Consider the following 19463-nt stretch of genomic DNA (forward strand, 5'->3'; position numbering starts at 1 on the left):
AGGAAGTCAGCCTATCATCAAAGGGCTAAGAGAATCCTTGCTGGCAGAATCTGCTTTTTTAAGTAGGCAAAACTTGCAGAAATGCTCAGTGCTTTTGTATTTATGTACTGCAGAAGCAGCACAAAYGAGCGAGTGAAGCACCCCTGAAACACATCTTTAATAGCCCCATAGGATAAAGTTACCTTCAAAGTTAACAGGTGGGGCATATGAGTGGATGAATGACTTATGCACAGTGTGCAGCACACACAAATACAGGAGGAAACCAGAGCCAAAATCTCAGATGGTCCAACTTAAGAGTGTGTTACAGACTTTAACAGAATTATGCTGAGACTCAGCTGTGTTTGTGGTTCACAGTTTTTTAATTCAGGCTTTAGCCCCTTGGGAGTAGTAACCCCTAGAATATCTGCTTTTTACCACTGTTAAACTGGTAAGTGATGGGAGGCAGCACCCCAGCTGTGCAGCACCTGCTGTAATCCAGCCCACCAAATTCTCAATACCAGGGTTAGCATGTCTTGTAGCCCCACAGAATAAGATCATAATTTGCAAATACCACGTATTTCCTTCTAATTCTTTTTAAAAAGACAACCCAGACAAACACCTCCCTCAAAAACAAGGTGAAGCAATGAAATCATTCTGCTCTATAGGTCAATAAATTTTCACCTGGAAAATGCAAGTACCACATCAGTTAAACTGAAAAGAGGGCTAAAAAAATCTTCATGATCAGAACCAGAACCTCAGTCCAAATTCCAGGCACAGAGAGGCTCCAAAAAGCCTTGAATGGCTCTGGGAAGTCCCATCCTTCTTCCTTAGTGCAAGTGGGTTGCCTGGTAGCAGGGAGCTAGGAAGAGCTCTGCACTGTTCCCATCATGGTCGCTCAAGGATRGGAAAGACATGATGGTGGTGAGAGTGCATGGTTCTAGGAGAAGGCTCTGGCTATTTGTAGCTCCTTCCAGCTCCAGAAAGTGAAGCATTGACAGAGAAGGAAACAACAAACCTCAGACACGAAGTACCAGTATCTGAAACTCTGGGAGCTGTAGGAATACAAGGACCTGTTTGTGTTCAGCAGCCTCAAACAGGAGCAAGTTCTATCTGATTTCTCTAAAGGGAAGTAGGAGTGCTGGGATCTGAATTAGCTACGTGTCATCAGGAAGATCCACCATTCTTACAGACTGTATAATGCAGCTTAAGAGAGGGATGCAGCACTGGGAGTTTCAACCATGGATATACTTTGCCAGTCTTCCCAGGCTGCTCCATTTACAGCTAGCTGCCAGCAGCCACTCATCTGTTGGTTAGGGGTCAAGAGAACCATCATAGTGGCTTTATAGTGATTACTGCAGTCAGATTTTATGCTTCTGGTGTATTCAAGCCAAATCTGGTTATGCTCAGGATCAGGGGGTAGGAGTGGGTCAGTTCTTCCTCTTTTCTAAAGTCTCTGGGACAGTCCTTTCACCATCAGGTACAACTGTCCTGGACATGGTTCCTTCAGAGTGTGTTCTCATTGCTGTCAAATGTTGGATTGCTGTGGCCTCCCATATTTTCGTCTACTGATAATGCAACAGAATCTGAAAAGAAAGTTTCATTCAGAGGTGGCCAGGCTGAGTCCTGCTCTAACACCCGCTGCAGCCTCCTGTAATTGCTCTTTGAGTAGTACCCGAAGGTCTTTTTCAGCAGCAGCCATAGGGCTCTGTTCTCGATGACAGCTTCCTGTAAAAGCAAGAGCAGATGGATGATTTTGGAGGACCCAAAGAGCAGCTTTTCCTCTTCATCCACAGGACACACACAGGGAAAGTAGTGGAGAGCCAGATTTCCCACCATGTCCTGCTCATCCACATCCCATAAATAGTCCTTTACTGGGCACTTCTTGTATCAGCTCCACCAGAGCTCTCCACCAGAAAGCTAGGACTGGTTCATCCTGACAGTCTGCAGGATTTGAGTAGAAAACACTAAACACTCCCCATATTTCTCTGGCATGGGGAAGGGCCTGGTACATCCTGTTCACCAGAAGAAAGAAAAGGTGGTTGAGGCCACACTCTTATGTAATCATTCTGATGTGGGGCTTTGAGGGGAGAGGGGAAGGGTAAGGTAGCAGCAATGGCTCCTGTTTTACCAGATATTCCCAAGCTGGGCTGAGAAGGATGGAGAGAGGGTGAGACCTGACACTTTCTTTTCTCCAAATAGTGCTGACAGGTATGTTCAGAGAAGCTCACTCACCTCGGCAATGAAGGACACAGCAAGTGTGACTGCGAGCATTATCACCATGGAGACCCGCCAGGTGGTGGGCGTGCAGACAAGCTGGGAAGAAAGCAGAAGTGGTCAACAATGTGTGCATGCACTGGGCATGGGTAGGAGCACACATCATCAGAAGCCAAAATCCCATACTGACTGCATACATTGCTGAAAAGCTGATATTGCTACTTGTCTTGAGGAATTACTGATGAAGAAGCATTTAAACTTATGATCTAGCAGAGAAAACCATACTCCAGAACTGCAACAGAAAACCTAAATGTTTGTTTTCTTCTTAAAATAAGAAATAGGACTGAGTATTTCAGCTCCAAATCCAGCTCCAGCTTCCCACAGCTGGGGCACTGGGTTTCTGGCTGTAGCTCAACCTATTTCAGAGATGCAGCTCAGATCCAAAATTTGGATCAGCAGTTTCTCCAGGGCTAGGCTACTTCAGACTTTCATCTTATTGCCCCTCCCTCCTTTTCTCTTCCCARCAAATCCAGTGCATTCCCTCCTGACAGACTGGGAGTTTTGCAGTTCTTCCCAAAGCCATTTTAGTCCCTCAGAGCTGCAGTGCTGACAATGTCCTGTGTCACCACAATCCACAACAGGACTAAGACTTGCTTAAAAGTGCCATCTCGTGGCTGCGTCTTTAATCGTGTCTCCTCGGTGAGCCTCTGCTCTGGGAGCTGTTACACAGTGAGGCAGCAATAGCTAGGCTGCTTGGCAATCAAAATCCAGGTCTGTTCTTCTTGCTTATGTATCTGTTTCCACATTTCATTATTCCCATTTCTAGATCCACTTTCCAACACTTACACAGAGATACAAGACTTAAGCAGCATTATGTCCAGTACTTGTTACCCCGAGCCACCTTATTGCACTGTTCTGATCAAAAATTTACTGACAAAATAGCTGTGTGTTTGTTTTGTTTTGTTCCTGTGATGCCTACTACAAGGCTGTGCGAGAGTCACACTGGAAGAAGTTAACATTTTCCTTCCAATTTCCAGCGTGATTGTATTCATGTCAGGTTCACTGACAACCCCGTCCTGCGGTTGATGTAGCTCTTATCCCTCCATGGTATCTACCCTAGGATGTATTTGTATATGGCATCTCCTAGCTTGCCTTCTGTCAGGCTCTTGATATCTTTCAAGACAGATGGTCTATTCCCATGACAATCTCACTAGTCTTTCTCCACAACTGTTCTAAACCCAAATGATGCTTTAGGAAACTGTGGGCTCCAGCCAGCTCTGAAATCTAGACAGGGTGCCTGAAAATGTTGGAAACTGAGAACCAAGAGCTGCAGTGAGTACTGACTGGCAGATCTGCTTCACGTGTTTTGCCTGCAGAGCAAGTACAGCTTGAGAAACTGAAGTGCATAGTACTTTAGCTTAACCTGCAGGGCCTAGCCCCTTTCTTCTGCTGGTCTCACTACTAACCACTAAGCCACCAACATACCAAACATGGCAAGTTCAGCAATGTGGACTTCTGTTGCATGGCCAATGCACTGAAACAATCAAACTGAGGTCCTTGTATAGACGGCTAGGTGTCAGAATGCACAGACCTCAGTTTGTTCAACATCCTCCTAATAGTTGTGGAGCTAGCATATCTCCAGAAGGTTCTTCATTCTCATCGTCTAAAATCCACCTCTTCTAAATTTGACTTGTCTTCAGAAATGCCATATGTCCCTGCTGAAGTCTGTGCCTTGTGCTAAAAACAGTCCTAGTGCATTTATAATGGGTTGGCAGTAATATGAAAACCTACCCTGGAACAATACTTACACCCATCTTTGAGTAGAGATCATCAATATCAGCAAACATCAAAAAGAGGCAAACACCCAGCTGCCCTGTGAGCACCAGTACGAACACATCTGAAGGGACAAGAGGAAACAAATAAAACAATGAATTTACAAGCATTCTCAGCTGCTTGCCTTTACTAAAGAGGAATGTAGACATCATTTTCTGTGTCAAATACTTAAAAAAAAAAAAAAACAATCCATGAAATAGCAAGGAATGCACAGGGAAAAAAAAAGAACTGAGTAAAACCCCAGCTTTACTCACTCAAGTAGATATATGTGAGGCTGGGACAAGCCTTGCAGCCATAGATTTAAGAGGCCATGAGATTGTTTTAATCATTTGATCTGACCTCTCAGGTCCCAGAACCCACAGAACCTTTGGCATGTCTCACACTGAGCCCAGCGTCTCCTGTTCTGTCATTCACAAAGATGTCCAAGATGCAGCCTTGTTCTCACYGATTAATTAGGAGCTTTGCCCTTGATTTCAGTGATATCAAGACTCAGGTCTCCATCAGTATCTAAAGACTCCAGCTAATGGAGAATCTATTGCCCTCCCCATCCCTAGGCAGATTTCCCAATGATCARTAAATTCCTCTTCTTTTCAGCTGGCATGGATCAGACTTCACACCCCTGTCACTCACTCTGGTTTTGCCTGGTTCTGTGAGATTGATGACCCTTCTGCTATCTGAAATTTTCTGCTAATGTATGTGATTGTAGATCAAGAATCAGTTCATCTCTTCACCTCTTCTGGGAGGATTGTCCCCACCTCACTATGCCCATACCAAAAAGAGCCAGGCCATGAAACCTGCAGCATACATTTAACTCTTCAGTAGAGAAAAGCTGAGCAAAGCTTTCCTTAAGAGAGAGCTACACAATTTGTCCCACAGAGAAAAAGAGCAGCCCTTCTATGCCTCACTGCAGCTTCCAGAATTGCCACAATCACATCTGCTGATCTTCCCTTCACATGACAGTCTTTCAGAGGCAGAACAGAGCAGCTAGATTTAATTAGAGCTCCTTCAAGGTGCTGTATCCTTTGATGTTTTCTCTTTAAAGGAGATATTGGCCATAGAATTATCAACTGCTAAACATCTCTGATTCTGGAATGGGAAAGAGGGATTCTGAAATGCACAGACTTCATTATATTTTTTCTTCTGAGATGGGCCCAAGAGAATATCCTGAACATGAGCCCCCTCAGACATTGCTCAACCAGCTTGCCTTGCAGGGACAGGGATAGGGCTATTCCTGTGATATTCTAAAGACAAGAGCAAAGTCAGGCCTTCTAATTCTGGCTCTTCTTTTCTTGAGATGCATCTTTCAGGCTCTCTTTAGTAACACGACACTTCTGCCAGTCAACAGTGCCTGCCTGCTACTTGTTAACAGTTTTCATTTGTCTGCTTCAGAAATTTGAATGCCAGGGCCAAACTTCCAGCAGCACAGAAGCACAAAGTGTCAGTCCAGCTSAGAGAGGTGCTGATCACAGGATGCAACTGGGACTAAAACTTCTGAAAAGGTTGCCTCTAGTCAACAAAGTAGAGATTTAGGAATCTTATATGGGCTCCTGCTGTTTTGGCTGGCATCACTTTGGTCAAGTTTTAATTTTTCTCTAGTGAATTGGACTCCTTCCTGAGCTGAGTGTGCCACAGATCCCTCCCTTTCTTCCCATACTTACAGTTTGTGAAGACAGGCTGCCTGAAAGGTTTTCCCTTGGAAAAAACCAGTGCTACGATGAGGCAGTTGATGGTACTTAGCAGCCACACTGTGGTGTTTTCATAGCTCTTATAGCGATTGTTCACTTCCCTAAGGGTTCCATCTCTCACCCCAYGGAAGCCAAGGCTGGAAATAGTGGAAGAATTCTCCATGTGGCTGTCATTTCCTGAGAGGCAGGCACTATAAAAAAGTGTCACTCTGATCAGCAAATGATCGCTGTCTGGTCATTTCCCCCAGCTTCCACTATCACTATCAGGAATCCTCATACTCCCTCATAGTCATGGTTTCCCCCTGCTGTCACAAGGATGTGGGTTATTGGCAGTGCCCTCAATCACACCCGCTGGGTTGAGTTTGCTGAACTTGGCAAAGTCTGAGTTCAAACCTGCTTGGATACCCTGGCCTCCCCTGCAATCAAATGCTTCTCTTTGCACTCAGCAGAAAGATTCTCACCACAAGCACTGTGCTGCACAGCAGACTTTCTGGAGAGGTTGGGACCCGCAGACATCACTGTTTACTTAGCACCCTATGGGGGAACACAGGCTCTGCCTGAAGATGTTGATCAGCATTGTGGTCAAACTGATGAACAGTATCATGCAGACCTGTCCCATTGTGTCTGCCTGGGTCCCCCAGAGTCCCAAGAAGGGGACTTACCTGTGTATATTKGTCTTGGAATACCAGGGCTGCTCCTGGACCACCACAAATGCCCAAATTTGCATGCTGAGACTGAAGAGGATGTTAAGTATGACGGAGAGAAGCAATGGGGGTGAGATGAGCTGGCTAGGAGGCCTGTAGGGAACCAGCTTTGGATAGGCACCTGTGAAACTCACTGAAACATGCAGAGACATGTTTACTAGCGTGTCCAAAACACCAGTAGTGCTGCTATTACTGACTGTTATTAATGGCCAGCTCTTTTACAGTCTACAAGGTTCACTGTAATATATACAAATACTATTTCAATTACAAAATATAGTTATTTTCTCATCAAATCTTATTGGCCACAGAAGGAGTTAATGGCGTCTGACTACTATTAGGCACTTTTGGAAAAAAAGAAGTTGGATCTTGACTTTATTTGTATACTGTGAGGCCCAAGGATAAAAGGATATGCTCAGACTCTCCTGTTTTCTCTGTGATTTGTTGTCATCTGTGGCTTGGGMTATATTGTTGTACATGTCCCATGTATCCTCCTGGACTAAGCATCTAGTGTCTGATTATTGGAGCTGGTAGAGGACCCAACAGATTTCCCTCAAGTCCTCTCTTCTTAGGTTTCACCACATCATCCAGGCTTACCGGGCCTTTGAATAAAATAACTACACAGAAAGCCTTGATGCAGTGTTGCCAAATGGGCTACTTATAGCAAGATAGCTTTCATCACCCAGTATGGTGGTTGACCCTTTAGGACTGATTTAATCAAGGCCTTTTCCAGTTGTCTGTAATCCCGCAGGGATGGAAGACAGTTGTGTGCTTTAGACATATGCTTTTCATGCCCCGGCCCTTGCCATTCCTGCTTCTATACCTCTCCATTTATTCTAATCCGCCAACCTGTCTGTTTCTTTTCCCCTCCTTGTCCAGTGCTGGTCTCCTCTSTCATTCTTGGCTTATAACTTTCTCCTCTGCAGTGTCTGACATCTGTCACTTCTTTCCTGCTCATTTTCATATCTCTTTTCTCTTGTGCCTCCTGCCTACACAGCTTGGAATGCGAGTTGGACTCCACACAGTGCAAACTCTTTCCTTTCGGCATGGATCCTTCACCATCTTCTTGATCTGCCTTCTCAAGTCCACAGGAAAAAGCCTGAATGTTCCCTTCTACTTTATTAGGTCTGTTTGTTTTCTCTCTCTCTAGAGACAAGATCCCAATTATCAACAATCTACATGCCCAGCAACTCCACCACTAAGAATTGCCCATTTTAATTCAGAGCTTTCTTTTCTCAAGCAAGAAGTCTTCTCTACTAACATAAAATTCCTGCAGTCTATGCAGTCTCTCTCTTTTCTCCCTYGCTATACATAGGATTATGCATTTCCAGAGAAGTGAAAAATATTTGAGATCTCTTCTCTCACTAATACATAAGATGACTGAGGGGCTTACTTGTCACACCAATTACAGTGGTAATAGCCAGATCTTGGAACAAAAATTGGTAATTCCCAAAGGACTTTAGTTGCTGAAAAGAGGAACACAAAGAAAAAAAAGTCACAAATCAGACATTTGCCGTGGGCTTGTTTATATCATCTCTAGAAGCTGTATTACTTTCATGGAGCTAATGCTCTGCTGTTTGTTCTGAAATTCCAAGAGTATGCTATTCAGCAGATAAGGGGACCACACAACCCACCACCCTGCCAATATATTCATCATTATTGGGCCTGCGGTGAATACTCTTATTTTGTGCATTGTTCAGGCTAATGATGCTTCCAGTTCACTCAGTGCAACAAAAAAGAAGCCTATTTGAAGAGACACATCCTTTCTCAATGCTGGGTGACTTCTGAATGCAAAGCCCTCCTCCCTAGTTGGGAAGAAGCCATACAGAAGTGGTTTAAGGCACTCTAAGGGATTTTGCTTACTGTTAAACTAATTCATGCTTTAAATGCTGAATAAATTGCAACATCATATGCTTATGCCAAATTCTCCCTTTTCACAAACATACACCCTCATCTGAACCACTGCTCAGTATCTCAGCCTCCCTTTTGTCCAGCTGGGACCCTAAGCCCTTTGGCTGAAGTTAATGGGAAGAACCTTTCCAGTTTTCAGATGAGGATACAGAAGGATCACATGATAATCACAGAAGTTAGTAGCTCAGATAGAGGAAGAACACTCCAATTCTAGCCAACAAGTCCCACACTCCCAAGACATACCCAGTACAGCAGGAGAACACCAAGGTACTGGATGATGCTGTACAGTGCCATGTATTTGAACATGCAGAAGGAAGTGACCAGGGCAGCACGGCCTTCCCTGTGTAAAGAGGTGAATAAATGACAGCAATTAGGTGATGGGTCTGCTCCTGTTGCCAATACTCTGGAAAACAGGGCATTTGTCACAAGGAGAGAAGTCTCTGCCAGTATTTTGCTGGGAGGTAAATTAAATAAAATTTGGCCTGAATGAAAGTAAAACTTTCTCTTGCAGAAATGCTGCTGCAAGCAAAAGGATTTGATTCCAGTCATCCATGTTCCCAAGACTAGGATTTATTCCAGTGAGTCTTCCTGCTGACATTAATAGTGCAGGTAACAATTACACAGGAGGAAAAGCACACAGAGACAGGCAGCTGCTCAGATAATTCAAATTGACACATCCTCTTCTAAAGCAGTGACCATACAGTATCTGACTGGGGAAACAGATTCTTTCCAAATGCTCTCCAGTATTCATCYGCCCCACTAAGCAAAACCAGGACCTTGGCCTTCTTCACAGCACTATCAAATGCTTTGTGGAATTTACAGAAAAAGCCACCAGAATAAGGAATAGTCCTATTCACTGTTACAGACTCTTCAGAAGATAGCACGTTCAGTGGTTAGAGCAATGGACTAAGTCAGTTGCTGAGCCTGTTCCTAGCTTCACCCTGACTCACAGTATTAGACAGACGTATTGCTCCTCTGAGCAGTGGTTGGGGGAAGTTCTAGAGAGAGGCTCGGTGATGAACTAGCCAGCAGGTCTAGTGCTAAAGCTGTTCTTAATGAAGCTCCCAGTTTTAGACAGTGACTTCCTGTGATTCCTGATGTTCACTGCATGAAGTGCTTAAGTTTGGCACAGTCCTGATCCCCTATGCTTTACTGAGGAAGGAACAAGTAACTTACTTTTTGCAAAACCTAACTAAGGGAATGGCTCAACAGATGCTAATTTTGTGTTTGCATAGTATATCAGAGGTTGTGCCTAATAATAGTGCACAGGGTGGTATTGTGGACTGGATTCAACTTATAGAGCGCTGCTTGTTTTGTTATTTCTTTTGAACTTAAAATATCGCTAATGATATAATGCTCAGCTGCAGTTGCCCTCCTCCTGTAGTTTTGAGGGGGAAAAAAAAAGGATTTATCTTAAAGGAAATTTAGAGAGGAGCAATTTCAAGGCAATTTCAAGGTCAGAGATTTTTATTTTTCCCTCCATATGTACAGCCTGGCCTGGTGGGAACACTAAACTCTAATATTAGAGAGGAGTCAGGACTGCCTCCTTGACATAACAGGACACAAATATCCACACTTACCTGATTAGCTCTGGCACACATGCTATGCTGGGAGTTCGTGATGTAAAAGGTGAAGCCACGGATGCCTCCTGCTCTGACAGTGATATTCCTGCATGTGCCATTTTCAAAGCCTGAAAGGCACATTCCTCTTCAGTACTCTCAAGCAAGGAAGACACAGTGACTGGTATGCCAACCTAGAACTGAACCCCTTACTACAGGATGCTTTTTGTGAACAGCAGTTCCTCCTCATTCCCTGGGTGTGCTCCACCCCTAAGTTTCCTCCAGTGGGATATGGTTGCAGCATGACGTCCAGAAGCAATAAGGGGATGACAGCATGCGCAAAGTCCATTCCCCACAGGCCCCCAAAACCATCCACACCACCTGCAGAAGACAGGTTTGGCTGTGCCTCCTTTGTCAGTGCTTCATTGCAGTCACATCTTACGCAGACAGTCTAGATCCTCTGGCTGTTTCCCCCGGGAGAACTCTTGGGACATTGTGTTAGTGCATATACCCTGCATCAGAGAGTGCTTCACTGCTTGGGTGGCATTGCTCTCATTGACACAAGGGTATATGAAGCCACAGGTGTGAACTGAACCCGTCAGCAAAGCCAAAGGGACTTATGGGCTCTTCCCTGAATACTGACCCTTCCTTTTGGAAAAACATTTCCTTGCACTTTTAAAAGATGTACTTACAAAAACCCAGTGGGGCTACAGCTGTTCCTCGAGGGAACTCGTCCTAACCCCAATCTTCTCCTCCCTCAGCCACTGAAGGTGTTGCTAGAAATCCCAGTGGAGGATTTGAAGAGTCTTTTGGGTGTTTTTGCAAAGAAAAAATGATTCAGTACTTGAGACCACGATTTGTAACCACCTCTGCCTAGGATAGCTTCTGCATGGTAAGGACCATGCTGTGGAATCAGATCTGAGTCAGTACTGGGGCCAGTATAGCTGCTCTGTGAATAAGCAGAGGACTCCCATCTCCAGTGTGTGCTCAGCTTGGGGTACACTACTGGCATTGCATTCATTTTTAAATGTAAATTTAAACTGTAAATAGTTTTCACTTACCCCACAGTCATTGGCTCCATCTCCACACATGCCCACAAAGTAACTAAAAAATAAATTGACCTGCAGTTCAGTGCTGGGGAAGGTGAGATCTGTAAACAGGAGGGAATCGAAGCCCCCTCCCCCTGTTTTTTGTTAAAAGCTCATCTGGAAGGTTGAAGGACTGAAGCACCAGAAGTCCAGGACTCTGGACTCTGTGTGTGTCTGGGCTTGCACCTCAGATGCATCTACAGCAAAGATTTTCTGCTATGATGGACTGAAAAATACATTAGCATGTAGTTTTATGTTCACTACAATGGCCTCAGTCTTCCACACTCACCGGGTGCAGGCTCATAACAGAGGAAAGGGTTAAGGGTCACGGGTCAGCTCAGACAGGAAGGATCCCAGACACTGATGCCTCATTGTTCACAGAGATAGATATGAATGGGCACTCTGTCTTGGGGTCCAGCCCCTCCAGGATCTCCTGGAGGAGGCAGAGAGTGAGAGAGGCAGCTGGAGTAGGGAGAGGGGAGTATGGCTTTAACAGGGTATCTGGGGACAGATCCCTATCCTGAGCCTGAAAAGACCTTGTGAAATGCTGAACCTAGTCTTTAAAATAATAAGTCTTTATATCCGCAGTGTCCGAGTAAAACCAATCTACTGCTTCCGGACCTGAATCACTTGAACCTTTTATTCTTGAGGCCTGGATTCCAGTGCAGGGAAAGTTCTCTCTGAGAGGCACTGATGGTGCTCCAGGGAGGCCAGACAGTGGTTAGCATGTTCACAGCTGCTCACACCAGGCTGACAAGTCTGAAACAGCTTCAAGCTTACCCTGCTCTAGGGAGAGGTCATGGGCTAGCTAGCTGAGGCAGGGGTGTGGGGGGTCTTCAAAAAACTTGGGAAGTAACTGAATAACAGGCAGCAAGACATCTGGAACTCAGAGATCTATATACATCTCCATGGCTGTTAGGAGCACAGGACATAGATTGTCCTGACTGCCCACAGACTATCCACAGACTGCTATGTTTTCTAATCCATCAGACTGGGTCAGTGACAGTGCAGTAAAAAAACTGCTAGCATCAGAGAAGCTGCAGTGCTGGGAGATATTCCTAAAAGTCTTGGGTAAACAAGTGCCCCTACTTCAGGCCCAGAAAGAGAAGTARGAATGATGTGAGCAAAGGAAACTCAAAATTATGGGAGTGTTAGGTCTTTGCTGGGTTGCCAGACTAATGTGGACTTCAATGTCCCTTTAATGGACTTGTGGAATTTAATTGCCAAGCTGTACTTTGGTAGAAGTTTCAGTTTTGTACACTTCCAGGGATCACTGTGTTAGACAAAAGCTAGCTCTTATTAGACTCATTCATCAAACACTTCCTAACTTTTAGTGTTCATTATGAACTTACTCCAGCTTTTGAAACTCTTCTACAAGGCTGGATTTCTGACCAGGAGACATTCTAGCAAAAACTGTTCCATTCAGCAGGAGCTGTAAAGAGAAAAAGGAAGTAATTTTTTAAGCACTTGATGCAAGAGTCACAGTGATTTCAATGATGATCTGGAAAGGAAACCGCCAAAAATCCACATTTCCAAACAACTGCTGCTAGAACCCAAAGCAGGAAAAGACCTAAGCAGGACCTAAGATAAAATTTATCTTAATTAATATTTTGTAAAAAGAGCAATCACAATGAGCACAAGAAGATCAGCATGTCATCTGAGTTATTAGATGAACACAGATTACTAGGCAGGGAGTTACTAGAAATGATCTAGTCTAGAGACTCTAACCTTCCCTCCTAAGTACCTTTCCCTGCCATAAAACAGACTAGTCATGCTTGAATTGCATGCTGTGAAATACACGGTTTTCTCCTTTTCTCCAAATCCTAAGGGAACCAATGCTGTGCAATAGCCAGGCACATGGGCACAAGTGTTTTAAGTCATGTCTTCGCAGCATGAGGYTTGTCTGCTTCTTTCATATACAGAAGGATTTCAGGGGTTTCCAGACCTTTCTCCACACATTAACATCAGAGATCCATCCAGCCCACAGCTTGGGTATTTCAAATAGGTTAGATTTATTCCCAAATTAGAGATCCAGATCCAGATCTCTTCAGCTAATTATATCAGCAAAATCCAAATCTGCTGAATGGCAAATCTGCCCCAATTAAATAACCCAGATCTTACCTTTGGAAGTAAGTGGCTGAAATGCTGTGCTACAATTTGGTATGATTTTCCACTCATGGCAAAATGGTATTGGCCTGATCCAGCTGCCAGCCTGATTCTTCTTTCAGCCTGACTGTCATCATCCTATAAACCAGGCCAGAGTGAGTGCTGTTCCTAGGCTGCTGTGTGCATTTCTCCATGCACTATCACAGAGAAAGAAAAAGGACATCCCATGGGCAAGGCACTTGTGAAGGCTCTAGGAGACCTGGATTCAAGGCCTGGTCCCTTTGCCAGGATTTGTAAAGGGATTTAGGCATATAATGCCATTATTTTCAGTGTGAACTGGGTGCCTCGTATGTCTTTTAAAAACTGTCCCTTGGCATAGCTCTGTTTTAGCCCCATCGTTAAAAGTGTCGACCTTGTGGGCTGCACAGTGAGTGAGAGGCACCAGAGAGCATATGGGCCCCATAGCTAGGTATGCCTTTTTGCAGTGAATGATGGTGAAGATGCTGCTCAGACTGGGAACTGGCAATGGCAGCCCCTCAACAGACCCTGCAGAGATTCCCTGCCATCTGCCTGACCCTAATACCTCCCAGAGGAGGGTCAGCTCCTTCAGACATACTCTTCAGGGAGAGAGTAATTGGTCTTTGTCTCAGTTTCATTGTGGAGATATTTGATTAATAAAATTTCTTAGCATACTTAGCTTATGTTTCACTGTGCATATACAATTTCTCAACAGTTTATCTGTTTTAATTTTGCATGTATTGCAAAGAGCTAACTATCTGCTCAAACAGAGATGGCAGGGCAGTCCCACAGATTTTGACTTCATATCTGTACCATCAAACATATCTTGCAGGGAAACATTCTTGAAACTGGCATCAGACCATTCTGAGGGCTGGAAACAAATCTTTCATGGTTTTCTGCAAAGATGTTCCCAAGACTAGCCTAAGCAGTTTGCAAAAATACTGTTCACAAGATAATATGCTAGAAGGGAAACTCTGGGGGAGGGTAACATCTTTATAAAGATCACTTTCTTTTTAATCACTTTTCTGGAAAATCACATTCTGTAGGGCAGATGGTGGTGAATGACTAGTCTCTGTTATACTAGCATAATCCCACTGCATTATTTAAAGCGTTCCAGCTTAGTTTGTTTTCTTCTTGCATGACACCCGCTTGTCTATTGCTCACCAGGCTTCCGTAATCTTTAGTATTGTTTTCATCTAGTGGTTTCCAGGTTACAGATGCTGAAAGAGACCCAGGTATTTTGTTTGCTTCCACAAGAATCACTGGGTTGGTTGGAGAAATCATCCCAGCATTTTTGGCAGCAGTTATAGCTGTCTGAACATTGTCACCTACAAAAACCAAGGGGAGTGTTATCCGCATATTTCCGCAATGAGGAATTGTTCAGGGGGAAAACATTAGCCTTTTCCTGAATTCTGAGTTTTCAGATATACCCACAGGTAACAGTAAGATTTCAGAGTCTGTGCTTAAGAAAAAAACAAACTATAGTTTTGGATGAAGACCAAAACTTTGCATATGAGGTCTGTCTCAATAATTAAATATATATTTCATTTGGCCTGAGCTTGAAGAAATTGAGCTGRGGAATGTGCTCCTAGATTCTCTGTTTTACACAATAAACAATAAGGGATTCACTGTTAAGTTGCTGCTAGTATCACTGACACTCCTCAATTGCCCTTAGACTGCTTTGGCGTAAGATGGGTGCTGAAGGGGGTGAAGCCCAAGAAGACAAGATCTGTGTGACTCCTGGAAAAAATGTCTTTGGACCATGGAAGAACTCCTCTGGTATTTCTTCTGTCCAAATCCAAACCAGCCCTTCAAGGAAAACATGGGATAAATGGGGACTGGTAGGCAGGCAAGTAYGTGAAGCTGACTTAGCATATGCTCTGATAAATCACAGCAGCCACAAGGTTCAGTAATTTGTCCTGGCACCCATGCTCTATCTGGGCTGGTTTATGACCACAGGATTTCAAGAGGCCCTACAAAGAAGGGATCCTGCAGGATATGTTTTTGTGCATGTCATCTGGTAATCCTAACCAGGGAGAAAAAATGGACTCACTGGAAAGCACCAGAGGAACAGCAAGGCTCTGATCCATGGTGAAAGTGGGACAGATTAAGAGTTAGGTATCTGACAAAGCCTGGTGTATTTGCCAGGGACATAAACATGCACACATGCCACTACTATAACACAGATGCTTCTTGGAATATAATTGTCTGAAAGACACAAATGTCTCTGTGCTCCTGCCAGCGGTGGTGATAAAGCAGCAGACTGCTTGTTCACTCATACATGGTTGAATTCCCTCATGTCTGGGCCAGTGACCACATAAATAACCCAACCTATTTAGATACCTGTAACCATAACACTCCTGATGCGTGCAGCACTGAGCTCTTCTAGGACAGGCTTTGTCTCTCTCTTCAATCGATTCTCCATTATCAGCAGGCCCAGGAATGTCAGATCAGATTCCACCTCCTCCCTTAGAAAGAACAGACAGACAGGTCTAATTCTTCTTTTTCCATTTGGCCTGTTTTGGCATTGAATTTGCTGAAGGCTAGCTATAGCTAGTAAACACCCAATCTAATTCAAAAGAATTCAGATAATGAGTTAGTTCTCAATAGTCCCAGGCTGCCTGTCTATTATGGTGCTATTTTCACACCAGGAGTGTTTGCATACCACGGCAGCAGGTGGTGCTGGTTGTCTGTGGAGGAACTTCACTTGATTTTTCATCGTTTTATTCTGTTCTTCCCTTGTTCTGCAGAGTGAGCTTAGTACATAATCAGTTTCCAGCCCATCTTTGCTTAATTACCAAACCAAAAAAGAGCCAATTTGGAACTGTCCACCCTACAAACCAACATGAAGCCTGACTGATAAGCTGGACTATTTTCTATTCACGCACTTTCACTAGGCAGCACAAAAACGCTCCCTGAATTTCCTGCAGGATTCCCAAACTGTGGTGGTCTGATTTGGAAAGTTCATGCTCACTAGCCTTTTTCATTTGAGGACTATACAGCAAAGATACCCATATTAGCAAATGGTATCTGCTACTCCTGACATTCATACCTGAGCAAATAGCATGTGAGAACTCCAACTCTGTTCTTTCCTACTCTCTTTACACCTGTGCTTTGCCTTTTTTTACAGTTGATAAATGCAAGTGAGGACAGAATTTTGTAAACAATCCCATCACTGAGGCATAAACTAGAGAGAGTTCAGGTTCCTCCAGGGAACTGGGTTTCCTCTGAACAGCTTGAAAAATTAAAAGCTTTTAAGCACTTATTTTAGCCACTGTAGACAGGAGGAGGTGATGCCAAACAGTTGCATGGCAGTCAGAATAGCCGAGTCAGGTGATGCCTGAACAGTCAGTGCTTTCACAACAGGGCTCTGATTGTGTTTGACCTCCAGTTTTCTTTTTTCCCCTGGCAATATATACATTACCCATGCTATGACCGCACACACAACTGCAAAATATGGGACATATCATACACATTTGCTCACTGGATTGGATAAGTCAGTGATACCTGTCACAAGAATTAAACAAACTGCTTGCACTTTGCCTCAGTGCCAGTGCCACTGGCCCTTTCGGCAAGTGAAGAACCCAGTGAAAAAGCAAGTGAAACCCATCTGGATTAGGACCTGCAGCTAGTGAACAGAAAGGACAGCAGATGCCCTAAGTAGCCGCAAATGTTTCATAAATGATGTTTCTGAAACATCACAGGCAAGAGCTACACGAATTTGTGGAAAGGCATACGGATGCATGTGTGTGTTGAGGCCTGTGGAAAACTAATACTATGAGAGTAGCAGAAGAGTTGGCTGTTCAGCTGGCTGCTCTATGCTAGAAAGATGAATACAGATTGGATCAAGACAGCAACAGAGGATAGCCTGCTTTCTTTGACTGGGCTAGAGAATAGGTGGAGTGATGGGAGTCATCTGCTGCCTTTGCTTAATCAAGAAGCCAGAACAACAGAGGAAGAGACTTCTCTTAGGCAGAAAGCCTGGATACATCAACAAGAAGATTGGTAGAAATGATGGATTGAAGGATGGTTCAGGGTATACTGGAGTTATACTCCCCGTGTTGATCAGTTTTTAAGAAATGTCTAAGGATTTTAGGTGTAGACTTACAGCATGGGTTAGTGAACTGCCCTCTACCCATTCTCAGACAGATCTATATCCAGATTTAAATCAGATTCTGTTTGATTAGAATCCATCAGAACTGTCTGTCCTACAGCCCTGCTCTTGGCAAAGGCTCTGTGGTAACTGTACTATCTGAGGTACTACTAACACATGGTTGAATGTGGCTGATGATAAGAAGCAAACCATTGCTTACCTTGTTAGATCAGCAGATTGTCTCTCTGCCTGTAGAGGTTTATATGCCAATCCGATGACCCTAAAGCCTTGTGCTGTATAGAGCAGAAGCTTGCTTTCAAAGTTCAATGGGACTGTGCAAAAGAGAAAAGACAGTTCCTCAGGACATTTGTCTGCTTTTTAAAAAAAGGGGAATAATCTTGGAAGCCTTGAAGCAGGAAAGGTTCCCGTCCCGGAGAACTAGGAGGACTGCAGAGGGTACACCTACCATTTACAATAGGCCAAAGGCATTAAGGAAAGCTGCTGAACTGAGCTTTGCTCAATAAGAAAATCATTGCCTCTCCTGTCACTCTGTACTTTGGATCCTAAGCTGCTGTGCAAAGGCTTGAATGTAATGATCCAGTGCCTCATGAAAGAGCTGTGCTCTTCTAGCTGCTCTCCTGAGGCTTGGAGAGAAAAGAAAACCTTTTTTGGTGTGTACTGGACCTCTAGACAACTTTTTCAAATATCTATTCTGGTAGAGACTGCATATCTTGTGCAACAGTTTGTACCTGCTCTTGTCCCTTAGCAGTGCATCTTTGCTGAGAAGGGTTGGATGAGAGCTTAGCTTTAGACTTGTTGGAGCACAACAGAGAGATTCTGACTTGCCATGATGAAGTATAAAGTCTTAGACCCAGAAACCATATTTGGACCTTCCATTTCATCACACCATTAAACATACACCACATTAAACTTCATACCATTATACGTATGTGTTTCTAGGAAGCATTTACACGTCAGTTACCTGTTTCTACTCTACATAACTTGGCTACCGTTTCTGGAGCTCCTTTTGTGAAGACCTCTTGTTCCCCACCAATTTCCTGAGCAATGACAGACATTCTCTGCAAGGCTGAAGAAAATGGAAACTGGTATAAAATGGTAATTCCTTCCACTGGGGCCTAGAAGAAAAGCAAGGGCATTAGTCACTGCAGCAAGGATTTTAATCTCAAATCAAAGGATTTTAGGCCTATCACCTGAGCCATGGTGAGAAGCTGACCCAAAATATGATTCACCCTTGCCTTTTCTTGAATAAATGGGCTGATTTCTCACAGTGGGACAGAAGGGACTGTGGATGAAGAGGGGACAAAATTGGACAGAAATGTCTAGCCTAAGCAGTAGGAAAAGCTCACTGCCAATTTAAGCAGACTTTTGGATATATTTTTCTGAAAGGAACTCAGTAGTGAATGTCCTTTTACTTTAACAAGACTCTGCAAGGTCTTACACTGGTCTTGCAAAGCAAAAAGGGATGTCTGAAAGCCCTCCCTTGGTGTACATCACTAGTCTGGCATCAGCTGCCACACTTCACTGCAGTTTCAAATGCTTTTATCAGCCTCCATCACTCCACTGAGTTTGGACTGAGTCTGGAGCCACCAGGAGAGCCGAGTTCCTGAGATGGACAATCATGCCAGCCAACAGCCCCCTGCTCAAAGCTCTGTTTCTGATGTGAGCAGCAAATTCCCCCTGGCTTCTCTCTTCAATCAGAGAAAATGAGGCGATCTCTTTGCAGGCAGTGCAAACATGATGAAGTGTAGAAGAGCCGTCTTGGGTAAGGACAACCAAGCATTACTTTACTGAAAGGTAACTCTCACACTGACAGTTTAACTTGTTCATGGATGTGTATCTTTCAAATAGCTTACATTGCTGGCTTTAGGCCCAGGTCTAACAACTGTAGTATGTGTGGATCCTTGACCTTCAACCCGGTGTGCACTGGAATCATCTATCACCTGTGTATTGAAAGACAAAAATCTTTTAGATCACACACACCAGTAGAACAGAAAGGAACCTCAATGGATCATTTAGAGCCCTTCCTTCCCTCAAAACAAGATATCTCCTTCATTCCGGAGAAGGGTTTGTCTAACCTCACACTAAGGGACTGACAGAGAATCCAGTGCCTTCCCTGGCAATCAAGTCTTGTGCTCCACCAGCCTCACTGATATACCACTGCACTCTGCACAGCAAGCAGATTGTGTTTACTTCCAGACCATAAATACTTTAACCATCACAATCCACTCAAATGTGCAAAAATCTTTTTTTCTAGA

The 19463-nt window shown here is 44.0% G+C and overlaps 1 protein-coding gene across 1 annotated transcript in view; it reads right to left on the reverse strand.

Moving 5' to 3' along the window:
• Positions 1–383: 383 nt before the first annotated feature.
• LOC112962128 (probable cation-transporting ATPase 13A4) overlaps positions 384–19463 on the reverse strand; it is a 44412-nt gene continuing 25332 nt past the window's right edge. Inside the window, exons 15-30 of the mRNA XM_026058025.1 lie at positions 19062–19148; positions 18170–18323; positions 17408–17519; positions 15438–15562; positions 14259–14422; positions 13092–13214; positions 12323–12402; positions 10944–10986; positions 9904–10013; positions 8567–8663; positions 7806–7878; positions 6374–6548; positions 5685–5902; positions 4002–4090; positions 2212–2292; positions 384–1704 (exon numbers count right to left, since the gene is read on the reverse strand). Coding sequence (XP_025913810.1) covers positions 1483–1704; positions 2212–2292; positions 4002–4090; positions 5685–5902; positions 6374–6548; positions 7806–7878; positions 8567–8663; positions 9904–10013; positions 10944–10986; positions 12323–12402; positions 13092–13214; positions 14259–14422; positions 15438–15562; positions 17408–17519; positions 18170–18323; positions 19062–19148 — 1953 coding nt within the window. The 3' untranslated portion in view covers positions 384–1482. The remainder of the gene's footprint in view (positions 1705–2211; positions 2293–4001; positions 4091–5684; positions 5903–6373; positions 6549–7805; positions 7879–8566; positions 8664–9903; positions 10014–10943; positions 10987–12322; positions 12403–13091; positions 13215–14258; positions 14423–15437; positions 15563–17407; positions 17520–18169; positions 18324–19061; positions 19149–19463) is intronic.

Source organism: Apteryx rowi, unplaced genomic scaffold (genome assembly GCF_003343035.1).
Source record: "Apteryx rowi isolate R43461 unplaced genomic scaffold, aptRow1 scaffold_142, whole genome shotgun sequence".
In the NCBI taxonomy this organism is placed as follows: Eukaryota; Metazoa; Chordata; class Aves; order Apterygiformes; family Apterygidae; genus Apteryx; species Apteryx rowi.